The sequence below is a fragment of the Artemia sp. Qi Xiang Cuo genome, chromosome 1, assembly GCF_049724085.1.
Source record: "Artemia sp. Qi Xiang Cuo chromosome 1, ASM4972408v1, whole genome shotgun sequence".
Classification (NCBI taxonomy): domain Eukaryota; kingdom Metazoa; phylum Arthropoda; class Branchiopoda; order Anostraca; family Artemiidae; genus Artemia; species Artemia sp. Qi Xiang Cuo.
The window spans coordinates 29,436,133-29,448,777 of record NC_142794.1 but is presented as its reverse complement, the minus strand read 5'-3'; the positions used below and the strand labels follow the sequence as shown (position 1 = coordinate 29,448,777).

Sequence of the window (12,645 nt, the reverse complement as noted above, 5' to 3'; positions counted from 1 at the left end):
ACCTGTAGTTTCCCAGCCCTTGAATTTATTGAAAATATTTTCTTTTTTTCAGATGAAAAAAAGAAAAACTGTTTATAATTTACCAAATTTAATGGTGAAAAAGCCAATGACCACTCGCCATAATTAAATTAAAATTCCCAACTTGGATTGAAGTCCCCAAGCATCTTTTTAGAAAATAGAATGCAACTATTAAATGCTGAAATTTAAATTGAACCAAGATTCGAACAGAATTGCCACTGGGTTCTCAGAAATAAGTTTCGACTTTTCAGTCATATTGATAACAGAGTGAGAAACCCCTGGTTTTCTTTTCTCAAAAATGTAAAGTTGCATTTAAAGGATTAAGACGTTTGCATATGAAAATGAAATGGGGCATTTCTATTTTCAAAAATAATTTAGACACTTGATTCATTCATGTGAAAAAGTTTTGTAAACCTGCATCTGGCTAATAAATTGGAGCTTCTGAGTGGCATTCAAAGCAACGGGATTTATCTCGAAAGATATTAGTAAAATGTTACGCAACAGTAAAAACTAACTCAACAGCGTAATTTTTTGATAGTGGGGCTCTGCGTTCGCGCGGACCCCTGTCCACACTCTGTAAAGTTTTCTCCCGTCAGAATTCTGTGTATTTGATTTATATATTAGTTGTAATAACAAGTAAAAGGCTAGTTTTAGTTAAGATAACTATTTCACCTTTGTGATTGTGCTCTGGGCTCTTTCGAAAAACCTAATACATAGAGTTATTTGCATCTTCGTAACATTACGGAACAACCTTGCCTGAAATTCCGGGCATATGGAACAGTTGGGCTTATACTCTGTAGATTCTGAATGCATTGTTTTTTCGAAAAGACTCTGCAATTATTAAATACTGATTTTTAAATTGAACGAGGAATTCAATCAAATTGCTGAAATTTAGATTCAGTCATAAAGTCTAGTCTTAAGAAGTTAAATGCCCTTGATCCCCCCACATTTCATCAAGTCACTTGCTTTGTAAAAAGCAAGCCCTAAAACTTATTTTCCGCTTGCCACGCGTATGGTAATATTTGAATAGGGGGGGACTGTTGCGATAACGATCGTTAGACAAATAATGTACATTCACATAACTTTTGAGACGGGTACCTTCAGCGGCATATTTATTTTCTGTGGATGTAGTTTTTGTACCATGTCATTAAAGTCTAAATACACACTTGTCCTATCAACAAAATGCTATTGCTCGTTCATTGGTTATGCTATTAAAACCAAATCATCCTCAAACATTAGCACAATATATCTCTATTTTTTTATTGGTGGGGGTTCAACCATAATGAAGCAGCAGTCTGATATAGAGAATTCTAAAACAGCCAAAAAATAGAAAACAAAACAATTTAGGTTCAAACATGTTGGGGACACATTGAATGTATTTATTCAATGGGAAAACTAACAAAATATTTATAGACAAAAAATTCACTAACAATTCACTAACAGACAGTTCACTAACAAAAAATTCACATGTTTTGTAATGAATCCGCTTTAAAAGTAATTGAAATGGTGGTTTTTCTGCACTCGTAGATCTAAATTCCATTTTTCAACACTGAATGGCGATTTGGCTACTTTATGCAGGTCCAGGCCACGCCCCATATCTACTATCCAAGCATTATTGGATTCATCTTGGAGCCTAAAATATAATAACAAATAACCACTTGTATAATTTCACACAAAGTCATGATAACAGGGTTGCCACGGGTAGTACCAAAGTACTACTTTTAGTACTTTTTTTTATCAAAGTATTACTTCTTGAATACCTTCTGCAAAAGTAGTACTTTTTCAATACTTTTTATAAAAGTAGTACTTTAGACCGAAAAGGGCAATTTTACAAGCATATTTGAAATCAAAGTTATTTTGTTTCATTGCCCATTGGATTTTTCGCTTTCAGTTTCATAGGGATTTTAAAATCTTATGTAGCGTACTTCCTTTTATCTTTTTGACAGAAGGAAGTCTACCCTTGTCAAGTCACTACAGAGAGTAGCTATAACAGGATTATTATGGTTGCTTATTTGTAGAAATGCTGATGCAACCCCATCTACCCCTCTATAGTAAGTGGGCAACTATTGCTCACTGGCAATTAGTTGCCAACCAGTATGACAAGTAAAGTAACTAGCCATTAAATGGGTGATTACATAGTACAGTTTCCCATCCTGAAATGGCATTTTGATGATCTTCTTGCAGGTATATTTCCTAGTATATCAGTGGGTGCTTTAGCCACCAGTGGGTCCTGTGCTGTAGCCCCTTCTTTATTTATTTTTTATTTAATTTAATATTTATTATGTCATTTCTTTTTTTCATTTGAAACCTGTAAAAAGATCAAGGTTTTATATATTTTAGTTTATTTTGGTTATCAGTACCCTGTATTTGACAGGGTTTTTGTGACCAAAATGTTTTTTTATGTGAAAAGGGCTCCAGTTTTTTGCGAGGATTAGCCCCTCTAAAGGTGTTTAATGAAACCTGAAAGTATTGGTGATGTATGCAATTTTGCTTGGGGCAAAAAACTTCACCAAAAAAATTGTTTATTTATATTTTAATCTTTCAGAAAATGGATATCTGAAAGTTTCAGTTCCCTCAACTTCTAGTCAGAGTACTAAAGCAACTGAGCAGAGTACCAACATTATATTAGTATCAACTGAACATAATGGAGAAATTAGTGAATGACGTGGAGAAAGTTCTAAAGATGAGACAAATCAGTCATATGGGGAAGATAATAACTCTTCTGAATTAAGTAGTGTAGCTAATCAAAGATAATCTTTACAAGAGCAGCAACTCCAAAGAAAAGGTGCTAAAAAAATTTGGTACTGACATCTAGTTAGGGTGCAGGAAACAGGCTGAATCGTCTTATATGGCATTCTGGAAATTCTTTTTGGTGCTGTGCAATGACAGAGAATTCAAGGAAAACTACAAAAATCAAATTAGAACTAACATGACTACTGTTTTTTTTATTTTTCTCAATTTCTTGATAACTTTCTAACCCTTAAAAATTCGTATTGTGCTGCAAACAGTCTAAGTTATTTAATACTGAGAGTTAGGAAATGTCATTTTGTGTTTGTTCATTTGCAGACACAAGAACTAAGTGAATGTCTGAGACAGTACTTTCTGGTGCAAAGCGCCAGAAAATTATGGGACCTACCACTGGAATGTAGCAATAATGTAGTTTTAATGTTTTCTTTAAATTAGCCCCTGAAACATCCTTGCCAGGAAGCAAATAATCTCTAAGAGCAATATTATGCAGCCAATATTCAACAATTTTTGAAATTTAGGATCTAGAAGTTTCTTTATCTCTTTTATTTTTCTTTCATTCTCTCTTAAATACCTCTGTTAGAGAAGCAAATACCCACAAAAACTAAACTTGTGCTGCAAAGGGCCCCTATTTGTCCCCCTTAGTTAGGCCACTGGTTTGATATATGAAAAACCAGTTACAGTTGCTGCTCTTATACAGAATCTCTTTCTAGCTAATGACTCTGGAGACAAAGCCAATAAATCTGAAGCTAGTGCCAGTGACTGTGAAGAAACAGCAAATGGCATTGGAGGTGAAGAGAATGAACTATTAAATGTGAGAAAACAAAGAATCAGCAGAAATAAACCACCAAATCCAGTGAAAATACAGAAATTAGGGGCAAAATGGATGGAAGAAAAAGACTTACAGGTCTGGTTGCAAAGATGTCCAAGGGATAGGACAAAATCTTGGTGTAGGTTTTGTGAAAAGATTATTACTGGTGGCTTACCCCATTTATGTAGACATGCACTGAGGGAAAGTCACATGTCTAAAGTTGTTAGTATGAAGAACCAAGTGCATATTGCTGATGACCAAACCAATGAATTTACTTTATCAGGAGCAGCAAAGGAAAGAGAACTAATTAGCCAACAGGTGACAGCTTTAGAGTTGGCAATGTCAGCCTGGGTAGCATCCAAATCCAAGGAGATGAGTATTATGGACAGCTTGCCCAAATTGCTGAAAAAAATTATCCCTGATTCATCAGTAGTAAAGCTTCTTGCATGTGGAAGAACTAAAACTATTGGGCTAATCAAAAACATTATTGCCCCATATGCCATCAGCCAGCTGAGCTCAATATTGCAAAAATTGGTCTTTTCCCTGATGGTTGATAAAAGCACTGATAAATGTGGGACCAAATAGTTAGTCATCATTGTTTGATACTATGACAGCACTATATGCAAAATCAAGGACGACCTTTTGGCCATTCCAGAGGTTGGAGATACAATAGCACTGGGCCTTAAAAACTTGATCTATAAGACTTTAAGTGAGAAGACGATAACGCTAAAAACTGCAAAGGTTTTGCATCTCATGATGCAAGTGTGATGCTTGGGAAGAACAATTGCCTTGCAGCCTTCATAAAGAAAGATATTCCCTGGCTTGCTATTTTCGGATGCATCTGTCACAGTTTAGATAAGATAAGATAATATTTATTTTCCAAAGGCTATCACAAGCTCTAATAGAGCCGAATTCGCTTCATATGTCAAAAAGATATAGACAAAGCAAAACGAAGAAACAAATAATACAACAAGAAAAGAAACACTAATCAAGCATAAAAATGTTCAATAAGAATTTAACAAATGGCTAGAATAGAAACAGAAAAATAGAAGAAGAAAGGGTGGGGGATAAAAGAAAATCACAGTCAAGAAGAAAAACATTGACGAAATCGTGTTCAAGGTCAAATGCATAAAATTAAAGAAAAAAACACATAAAATCAAGCCAAATTAGTTGTCAAAAGAAATATTTACAATTAAAGAAAGGAATACAATTAAAGGAAAAAAATTACAATTAAAGGTCAGAAAAGAAACTTAACATAAATAAGTATCAACAAAAGGGAAAATAAAAGTGACAAAGATAAAGAGAAAAAAATGACGCATGATTATTATGAACATACACAACAACTAAAATAAGGGACAGAAGAGTTAATTTTGGTACAGAGCATAGTTCAGGGATTATTTAGGTGCGTCAAAATAAAGGGGCTGAAACTTTTCCGGAACCTTGCAGTAACGTTATGGATGGGTGAATATACTGGAATTACCAAGGAAGCTAAGCGGGGGAGACGGGGTCTAGTGGGGTCATATAAATCAGGAAAGATATCCTCAGTACGAGGTTTTGATATTGCGGATTTAGAAAAAAGCAAACAAATTTGTACTCTCCTTTCTTTTAATTTGGTAATACCTGCGGATTTAAGGAGGACGGAGTATGAGATTTTGCTCTCTTTGTAGATGATCCTGAGCAAGCGCTTTTGGACCGAATCAATTTTGTCACTGAGCTTGCTTGAAAGATGTGAATGCCAGACCAGACATGCATATTCTAATAGCGGCCTGATAAATGATAAATAAACACGAAAGGAGTTTAACATGTTTCACAAGCATTTTGGGTGGGATAGGGTCAAAAGTGGGAGTGGATTAAAAAAAAATTTATCATCATTATATTTGATTTGGTGGAATTTACTTTCATATTTAGGTTCTTAGCTTCATCCAAAATGTGGGTTAGGATTTCGAGGGGGTCTTTAAAGCATGTATAGCATCAACGATTGCTAGCTGAAAACCGACTATTAACATTTTGATTTCATTGTCCTTGAAAAGATCACTTTTCTGGCGTTCGTAAGATCAGATAAACTACCATAAGGAAATTCAAGGTTAGTAATCCCTTTTCTAAAATTGATGATTTCCGCGTCTTTTTTAGGCAATATTCACAGGTATGGGATCGAAGACACTAGCCGTTTCTGCACTGCTTGTCGATTCACCTTTACTGGAACACTAGATTTGGGGGGTAATTTTGGGATTGATGGATTGTGTTTTTTTTTTTGCAAAATCAATTGATCCATCAGAACTATTGTTGACATTACTCGAAGCACGAGGTATAGTAGGGGAATTTGTAATACCACTTTGAACAATCGCTTCAAGTTGATTTGCGTTGGAGATAGATGAATTTTCTTCATCCAAAATAACAGGGGATTTTACAGCCTCGATTGGTTGAACCACTTCTGGTTGATTATCAATGGTATTCATCACGTCATTTTCAACCATCAATACTTGGCATTGAATGCATAACCAATTAGGGGTTTTTAATGCAATCAATTTTTGTTATGCCAGCACAAGCAGGGTGCAACCAAGCATTGCACTTAGAACACTGGAAAGACCCAGTTCCACATTTTCTGTAGCATTTGTTACGAGGATGGGACATTCTAGACTAAGGAATAAAAACGAGACAGACCTTGAATTGGAAGCTATATCTTCAACTAAAATCTGGTCGCCTAAGCCAGAATTAGCACTGGTACTTGCTAAAGAAAAGTTCACAAGGCTGATCTCGCGTCTTCACTTAAAAATCACAAGCGTCATTTATTTCAAAACATTACGTCTTGGCAGGTCAAGATCTAATAGAAGACTCGGTTTTGCACTATGCTCTGCTAGTGCCTGTGAGCAGTTACCTACAGAGATCGTCAGATTCAGCAATGTATATGTGCACGTACGTATCGAATAGTGCCAAACAACGCCGTGAGCATAATGAATTCCAAAAGTTCTGTGAAGTAGCCGAGCATGCACTCCTGTACCCATCTGCAACTCGCTGGTTAGCGTTTGAGGCCGTCTCTCAGAGGCTGGTGGAACAGTGGACTGCTCTGACGTTGTTTTTTGCCTTACCTGCAAATGAAGGTCGGGATCAAACGGCAGTGAAGCTTTATACAGCTTTGATTGATCCCAAAGTCAAGCTCTATTATCTTTTTCTGAATTATGTTCTTCCTATTGTAAACGGCCTGAATCTTGAATTCCAGAGCGCAGAAGTGAAAGTTCACAAACTTTTAAAACGCATGAATAATACTCTCTCCGAACTGGCAAGGAATTATATCAAAGATGAGCTTTTGGCCATACATACAGTCTTCGAAATAAATTTTTCAAACCCAAGAAACTTCAAAGCTATGGAGACGGAGATGTATTTTGGAGCCGAATTTGAGCTCTTTACAATTGATCAGATTGAAAGTTGGAAACTTCAAGACAGCCAGGTAGCTGCTACAAAGAAAAATTGCCTTGCGTTTTATAACAAGCTGTGCTCTGAAATAAAGCGAAGAGTGAACACTGAAGACCCCTTGCTTCGAATGCTAGACTGGTTATCTCCAGAAATTGCTTTATCAAGATCAGTTCCTTCTATAATTCCTCTTTTCTGCATATTCAAGGACTGTTTCAATGGTTTGCTGGAAGTTGAAGCCCTAAACAGAGATTGGAGGCGACTTCTATTCTTCAAGAAAGAGCTAGGGGAAGGGCAAGTGTCAGTTTTGGAGTTTTGGATTTCAGTGTCCGCCCTCAAGGATGGTGCTAGGGACTCTGCTTTTGTTCACCTACCTATATTTTTGAAGGGTATTATGTCGTCGCCTCATAGCGGTGCCTCGGCAGAACGTCAGTTTTCGCTGTTAAAGCTAGTTCGGACCCCCCTCTGGAGCAGACTACTGCCAGAAACAATATCCAATATTATGCATATAGCCAATTTTACCAATATTACCATATTTCACCAATTTTACTTACAAGGTTTTTATTTTACGGTCATTTTACAACAGAAATTCAGGATATACATTAAGTTAGGTAATGCATAAGTTCAAGTCAATGTGCCTCCAAACTTTCCTTGCAGACGTGGTATTTAATTTTAGGGGTTAAATTTTCCTTAAAAAGACTGAACTTAAACAAGCAAAAAGCGACATTTAAGTAAATTCAAGAAAGGCAGCCTATCTCATAATCCATTTTGCATTTGTCAAGTTGCTTTTCAGTTTTATCAGTAATTTTTTTTTTAACTTTTTAATGCCATTTTGTGAATCTTTTGAATAATAAATTACAATAGGGGCAAAAACTACGCAAATTGAAAATTTAACTAAAACAAATCAAATAATTTTCCATATAAAAAATGACACAAACATCGAAGGCAAATAAGTGTTGTTTCGTGCGATGAAAACACTAATAAAAATAATTATATAATGCACAACCAGGAACCCAAAAGTGTTTCATCCAAAGGAAGCTTGACAACAGCAACTGGGACGTTAATGACAATACAAAGAAAAAATAACTATCCAAATACTGTGAAAAAAATTTCAGAAAAATTTAATTGATTTTACAATTATGTACAATTACAATCATGTACAATTGAAAAAATTGTACATGATTTTTAATTGCAAGTTCATTAGACAAAATATACCTGACAAATCTGTCGTGTAAGTCAGCCGGATACGTGACTTGCAATGTGATCCCGCGTCCCTTCAAATTGATCACCAATTCCTTCAGCGCTTTCTTTTGTGATTCCTTATCCGTGTTGCTTGTGCATTGCGAAGTGTTCAGTTGTACGATTTTCATATTTGGGCAGCGTTCCACTAGCAGGCTGCAAAACATTGTAAAATTTTCGATCTGAAAAAATACAAAATAAATATGGTTATTCCTGTAAAGCTTTAAAATAGATCAGTTAGTAAATAAATAAAGTTTTTGATATAACCACATTAACCTAAGCTACATGGTGTGTAGGTTGAAATAGAAAATTGAGAATTACGCACATCCCTGTTTTGAAACAGAATACGTGGTTAGGAATATCGGATACAAGCTAGCACCGCAGGCAAGTGAGCGCCAGTTGCTTTTTGCTATGAGACATCTTTGACTTTGGGTCATTGCTGGAATTTAGATTGTTTTGAGTTAATGTAAGTGTACATATAGGTTATATTTCGAAACGGCGAAGACTCCCGATAAACATACCAACCCATTTAATTAACAGTATGTTTAATTATTATGCATTTAACGTTAATCCCTAATGCCCAAACCCTAGAGTAAAAAAAAATTCAGACTCAAACCGAAATTATAGAAAGATTGATTGTTTCCTAAGATTACAACATACGTAGTCTAGTCTTCATACAATATCCTAAGCCTTAGAATACGCTACAGAATAAGTAGAGAAAGGAACTTAAAAATTGCTTCCAAGGGGATATTTTAAGCTCTGATTTCATTTCATGAAATTTCATCTATCTTCCCTGGAAAAACAGATTTCTAATATCTCAAAAAACCATAAAGTGGCGTTTTGCCAAGACCTTTACATTTCTAAGGGCCCATGATCAAAACTAATCCTGCCTGCATGGATACCACGTTTTGATTCTATGTGCCCATGTAAAATATAGTTATTTCATAACAGACTAATTATCCCCTGAACTTGAATTACTTACAGCTTCAGACATTTGAAAATAAATATATAATAGCAAAAGAGAACTATACAATTAAGCTGTCAAATTGACTTTTTCTTTCTTTGGATACTGAAATTCAACTGATTAAAATAAAAAGATTCAAATGAAATTGTTTATCAATAGAGAATCTTATCAAATAGTCTATTACAGTGAACTGCAAGCAAAGGCCAACTCGGCCATTATTCACCATAACTAAAAACGAAATTCTGATGACAATTGACACGTCAACAGAATTGGCTTTTTATGCTGACTCTAAATATATAAGATTCATTCAGTTTTGTTGTTACCTATCAAAAGCTATAAATCTACTTTCCTAAAAAGGCAAGCGGTCTGAATAGAAATCACTCCAATCTATGAAGTGTGAAATTTGAATTTTTTATTTCAGAAGAAAAATTTGTTTATTTTATTTTATTCTAAGGGGTTATCGTAAAAGCAAGTAATTTTAGCAAAAATCGCTTGATTAGATTCATCAAAACGCCTTGCCGTAAAGCTTTCAAGCTGCAATCCTCAAAATGTGGAATTGTTTTAATTTTTTCGAGAAGAAAAATCGTGGATGTATGTTTTTGTTTTGCTTTTTTCCCTGGGATGATTTTATCAAATGAGAGCTTCTAGAAAAATGTGAAAGAACTTATTCGAACATAAATTAACAGTTTCTTTTTAAGAGACAATTAAGATCGTGCCATGAGAAAGAGGTGTGAGACAGATGCAGGGGGTGAGACAGATGCTTAAAAGAACACATTTTAATACCTACACTGCTAACTCTAAATAAGCCTTCAGACGAATATAGAAAGAGTATTTGGGGGGGAGGGGGTAGGAATGATTTAAAATATTTTCTTATATAGTATAAAATATTACATTCCCATGCCTATTGGCACAGAGGTGGAAAAGGCAAGACGGGTCAAGAACCCTATTAGGAAATTTCTTTGGGGGAGAGGAGGGTTCGAGTGGTACTAAAAACTTTGTTTTCAGCAATTTTTGATGGTCATATTTCTCTTTTCTATTTCTATAAAATATTTCTATGTGTTGAAAGATATGTATATAATGTATATATTAGTCACATAATCCTATTTTAAATGTTATGATGGCTTCAGCTACGTAGAATTTTCGTCCATGAACAAAATACTACGCATTGTAAATTTAGAATATTTGATATTTAAGTTGCAATCCAGCATTTCAGTTCTTAAGCTAAAAAATTAAAAAGTAGGGAGGTACAAATCGATTTACAATTACTGACATATTCATTTTATAAGCAATAAAACAAGCCTTTAAGGGACCAACGCTCCACATTATATTTTGGCTAGACTTGGGCATGATTTGGGGAATAGTCAGAAATTAAGATTAAAATTCAGTATTGAATTAGAGCTCATAGAGTTAACAGCTAAATAAGTTTCAATTCAGTCCGATAAAACACATGCTTAAAATCTCAACAGCTTAGCTTGCGTAACTAACAAGTTTGACCACTACTGTGTATTAGTGAATTGTTATAGCTGTGACGTCAGAATCTTTTAATTAGAGACATAGCGATCTATCATTCAACAAGTGATCTTAATTGATTAGTTATACCGGTCTTAGACTCTGTCATTTGGATACTGCTTGGATACTTGCCAGTAAGTCTGTATTTGATGAAATTCTAAATGAAAACATAAATCTCACCTGAGAGCGGATTTTATAGCTAAAGAAATATGTCGTCAGTCAGCCAGAAAACTTTCGATGATGGAATGAAGGCACTGGGAAAAAAACTGGATCTCATAATTAACCAACAAAAAGAGTTTGCTGTTACATTGTCCTCGGTTTCGGATGAGGTTCAGACTTTGAAAAATGAATCGAAGTCTCGTGATGCGAAGATTGCTAGTCTAGAAAGCCAGCTTGAGGAGCAAAAGTCAAAGTTTGATACAATCGAAACGAAACTGCTGGAAATCGAAGTAAAAGACCGAAAACTTAACTTAATCATCTTCGGATTACCGAAAGAGAAAAACCAACAGTCAGTTCTCACGAATGTGTCTACGTTACTGACATCAAAAATGGAAATCACGGATAAAATCCAAATATCACAAAGCTACCGAGTGCCTCAGAAGTCAAATGTGTCTAGCCGTAAGCCGATCACCCCTCCAGTTTTTGTAACAGTGTCGGCAGAAAAAGCTATTCTATCAATCTTCAGTTCAATATCAAAGCTGAAAGGAACTGGGGTCCGGATTTGTACGGACTTGCCACCCAAATTAAACTCTATTAGAAACGAGTTACTATCTAAGGGTAAGGAAATGCGTGAGAATGGATCCGCTCAACTCACACGAGTGAAACAAAAAGGGGCTAAACTCTGGCTAGAGTATAAATCGGATTCTGAGTCGCAGTGGGCAAAAGCATAAGAAATATTAACGGCGACTAGTGTATGATGTTAGATCAATCCCGCTCTAGATTGATAATTGTTTCGTTTTTGTGTTTGAGATATGTTGATTTTTAATTTTTATGTGTTATTTAGGCTAGCTCGGTTCAAGTTTATTTTGATTATTTCTACCCCAGTTATTTCTGTTCTACTTATACCTTCTCAACTTGGATCTTCTTGAAGGATGATAAGCATATTAGGTTTTCTTGCAGCGGCAGTGGTACGGGCTCCTTATCACGCGGGCTTACTGGCGCGGGGTGGGATCTTTCGAATATTACTTAGTTTACTTTAAAGTTTGCGGGGGCGGGGGGGGGGGCCGATAGACTGGTGGATTTGGAGGGGAAACCCCTTAACCTATCTTTACTTTCTGAAACTTTTCATGTATTCGGTCAAAGAGAAAATAACACTTTTTCTAAAATAAAACCGTCATCGTAGCCTACGTTTCTCCTGATGAAATAAACAGACTTGAAGAAAATTCATTGCGAATGGGGTTTGTGAATGTACAAGGACTCATGAGTTCTATTGATGAACTAACAAATTTATTGCCAGCAAATCAAATTGACATTTTGGGGATTTGTGAAACATTTATTAATGATAAGACACATTATAATGTGAAAATCTATTCGTTGATAAGAATCGACTAGTCCATGAAAAAGGTGGCCTTGGGTTATTTTTGAATGATGGAGCGCAGTTTGAGCGACTGCCTGAACTGGAAAAATATAATGTTGAAAAAGTGTGTGAAATACTGGCGGTTGAATGTCGGCTTGGGACTAAAAAAATTCAAGTTTGTGTTATGTATAAGCCCCCGTCGGCCCCAATACCACTTTTTTGGCAATCTCTGGAGTCTTTACTAGCATCTTTGGATGATAAGTATGTTGTGGTTATGGGAAATTTTAATATAAATCTATTGGAATTTAAAGAAAATGCCCATACAACAGAATTTATTACATTAATGTCATCGAATTCACTAATTCCTTCGTGTACAATTCCAACGCGTGTTGCATCGACTAGTGCAACTCTGATGGACAACATATTCTGAGCTGC

The 12,645-nt window shown here is 35.5% G+C and overlaps 1 protein-coding gene across 2 annotated transcripts in view; it reads right to left on the bottom strand.

Annotated features, from left to right (window-relative positions):
- Positions 1-1,385: 1,385 nt before the first annotated feature.
- The window catches only part of LOC148956189 (uncharacterized), a 79,560-nt gene continuing 68,300 nt past the window's right edge, over positions 1,386-12,645 (bottom strand). The window contains exons 3-4 of one of the 2 annotated variants that reach the window (XM_089098088.1): positions 8,198-8,403; positions 1,386-1,651 (exon numbers count right to left, since the gene is read on the bottom strand). In XM_089098088.1, coding sequence (XP_088954214.1) covers positions 1,507-1,651; positions 8,198-8,403 — 351 coding nt within the window. In that variant the 3' untranslated portion in view covers positions 1,386-1,506. Of the gene's footprint in view, positions 1,652-8,197; positions 8,404-12,645 lie in introns of those variants that run through there. The other variant, XR_016142550.1, reaches the window with a different exon arrangement.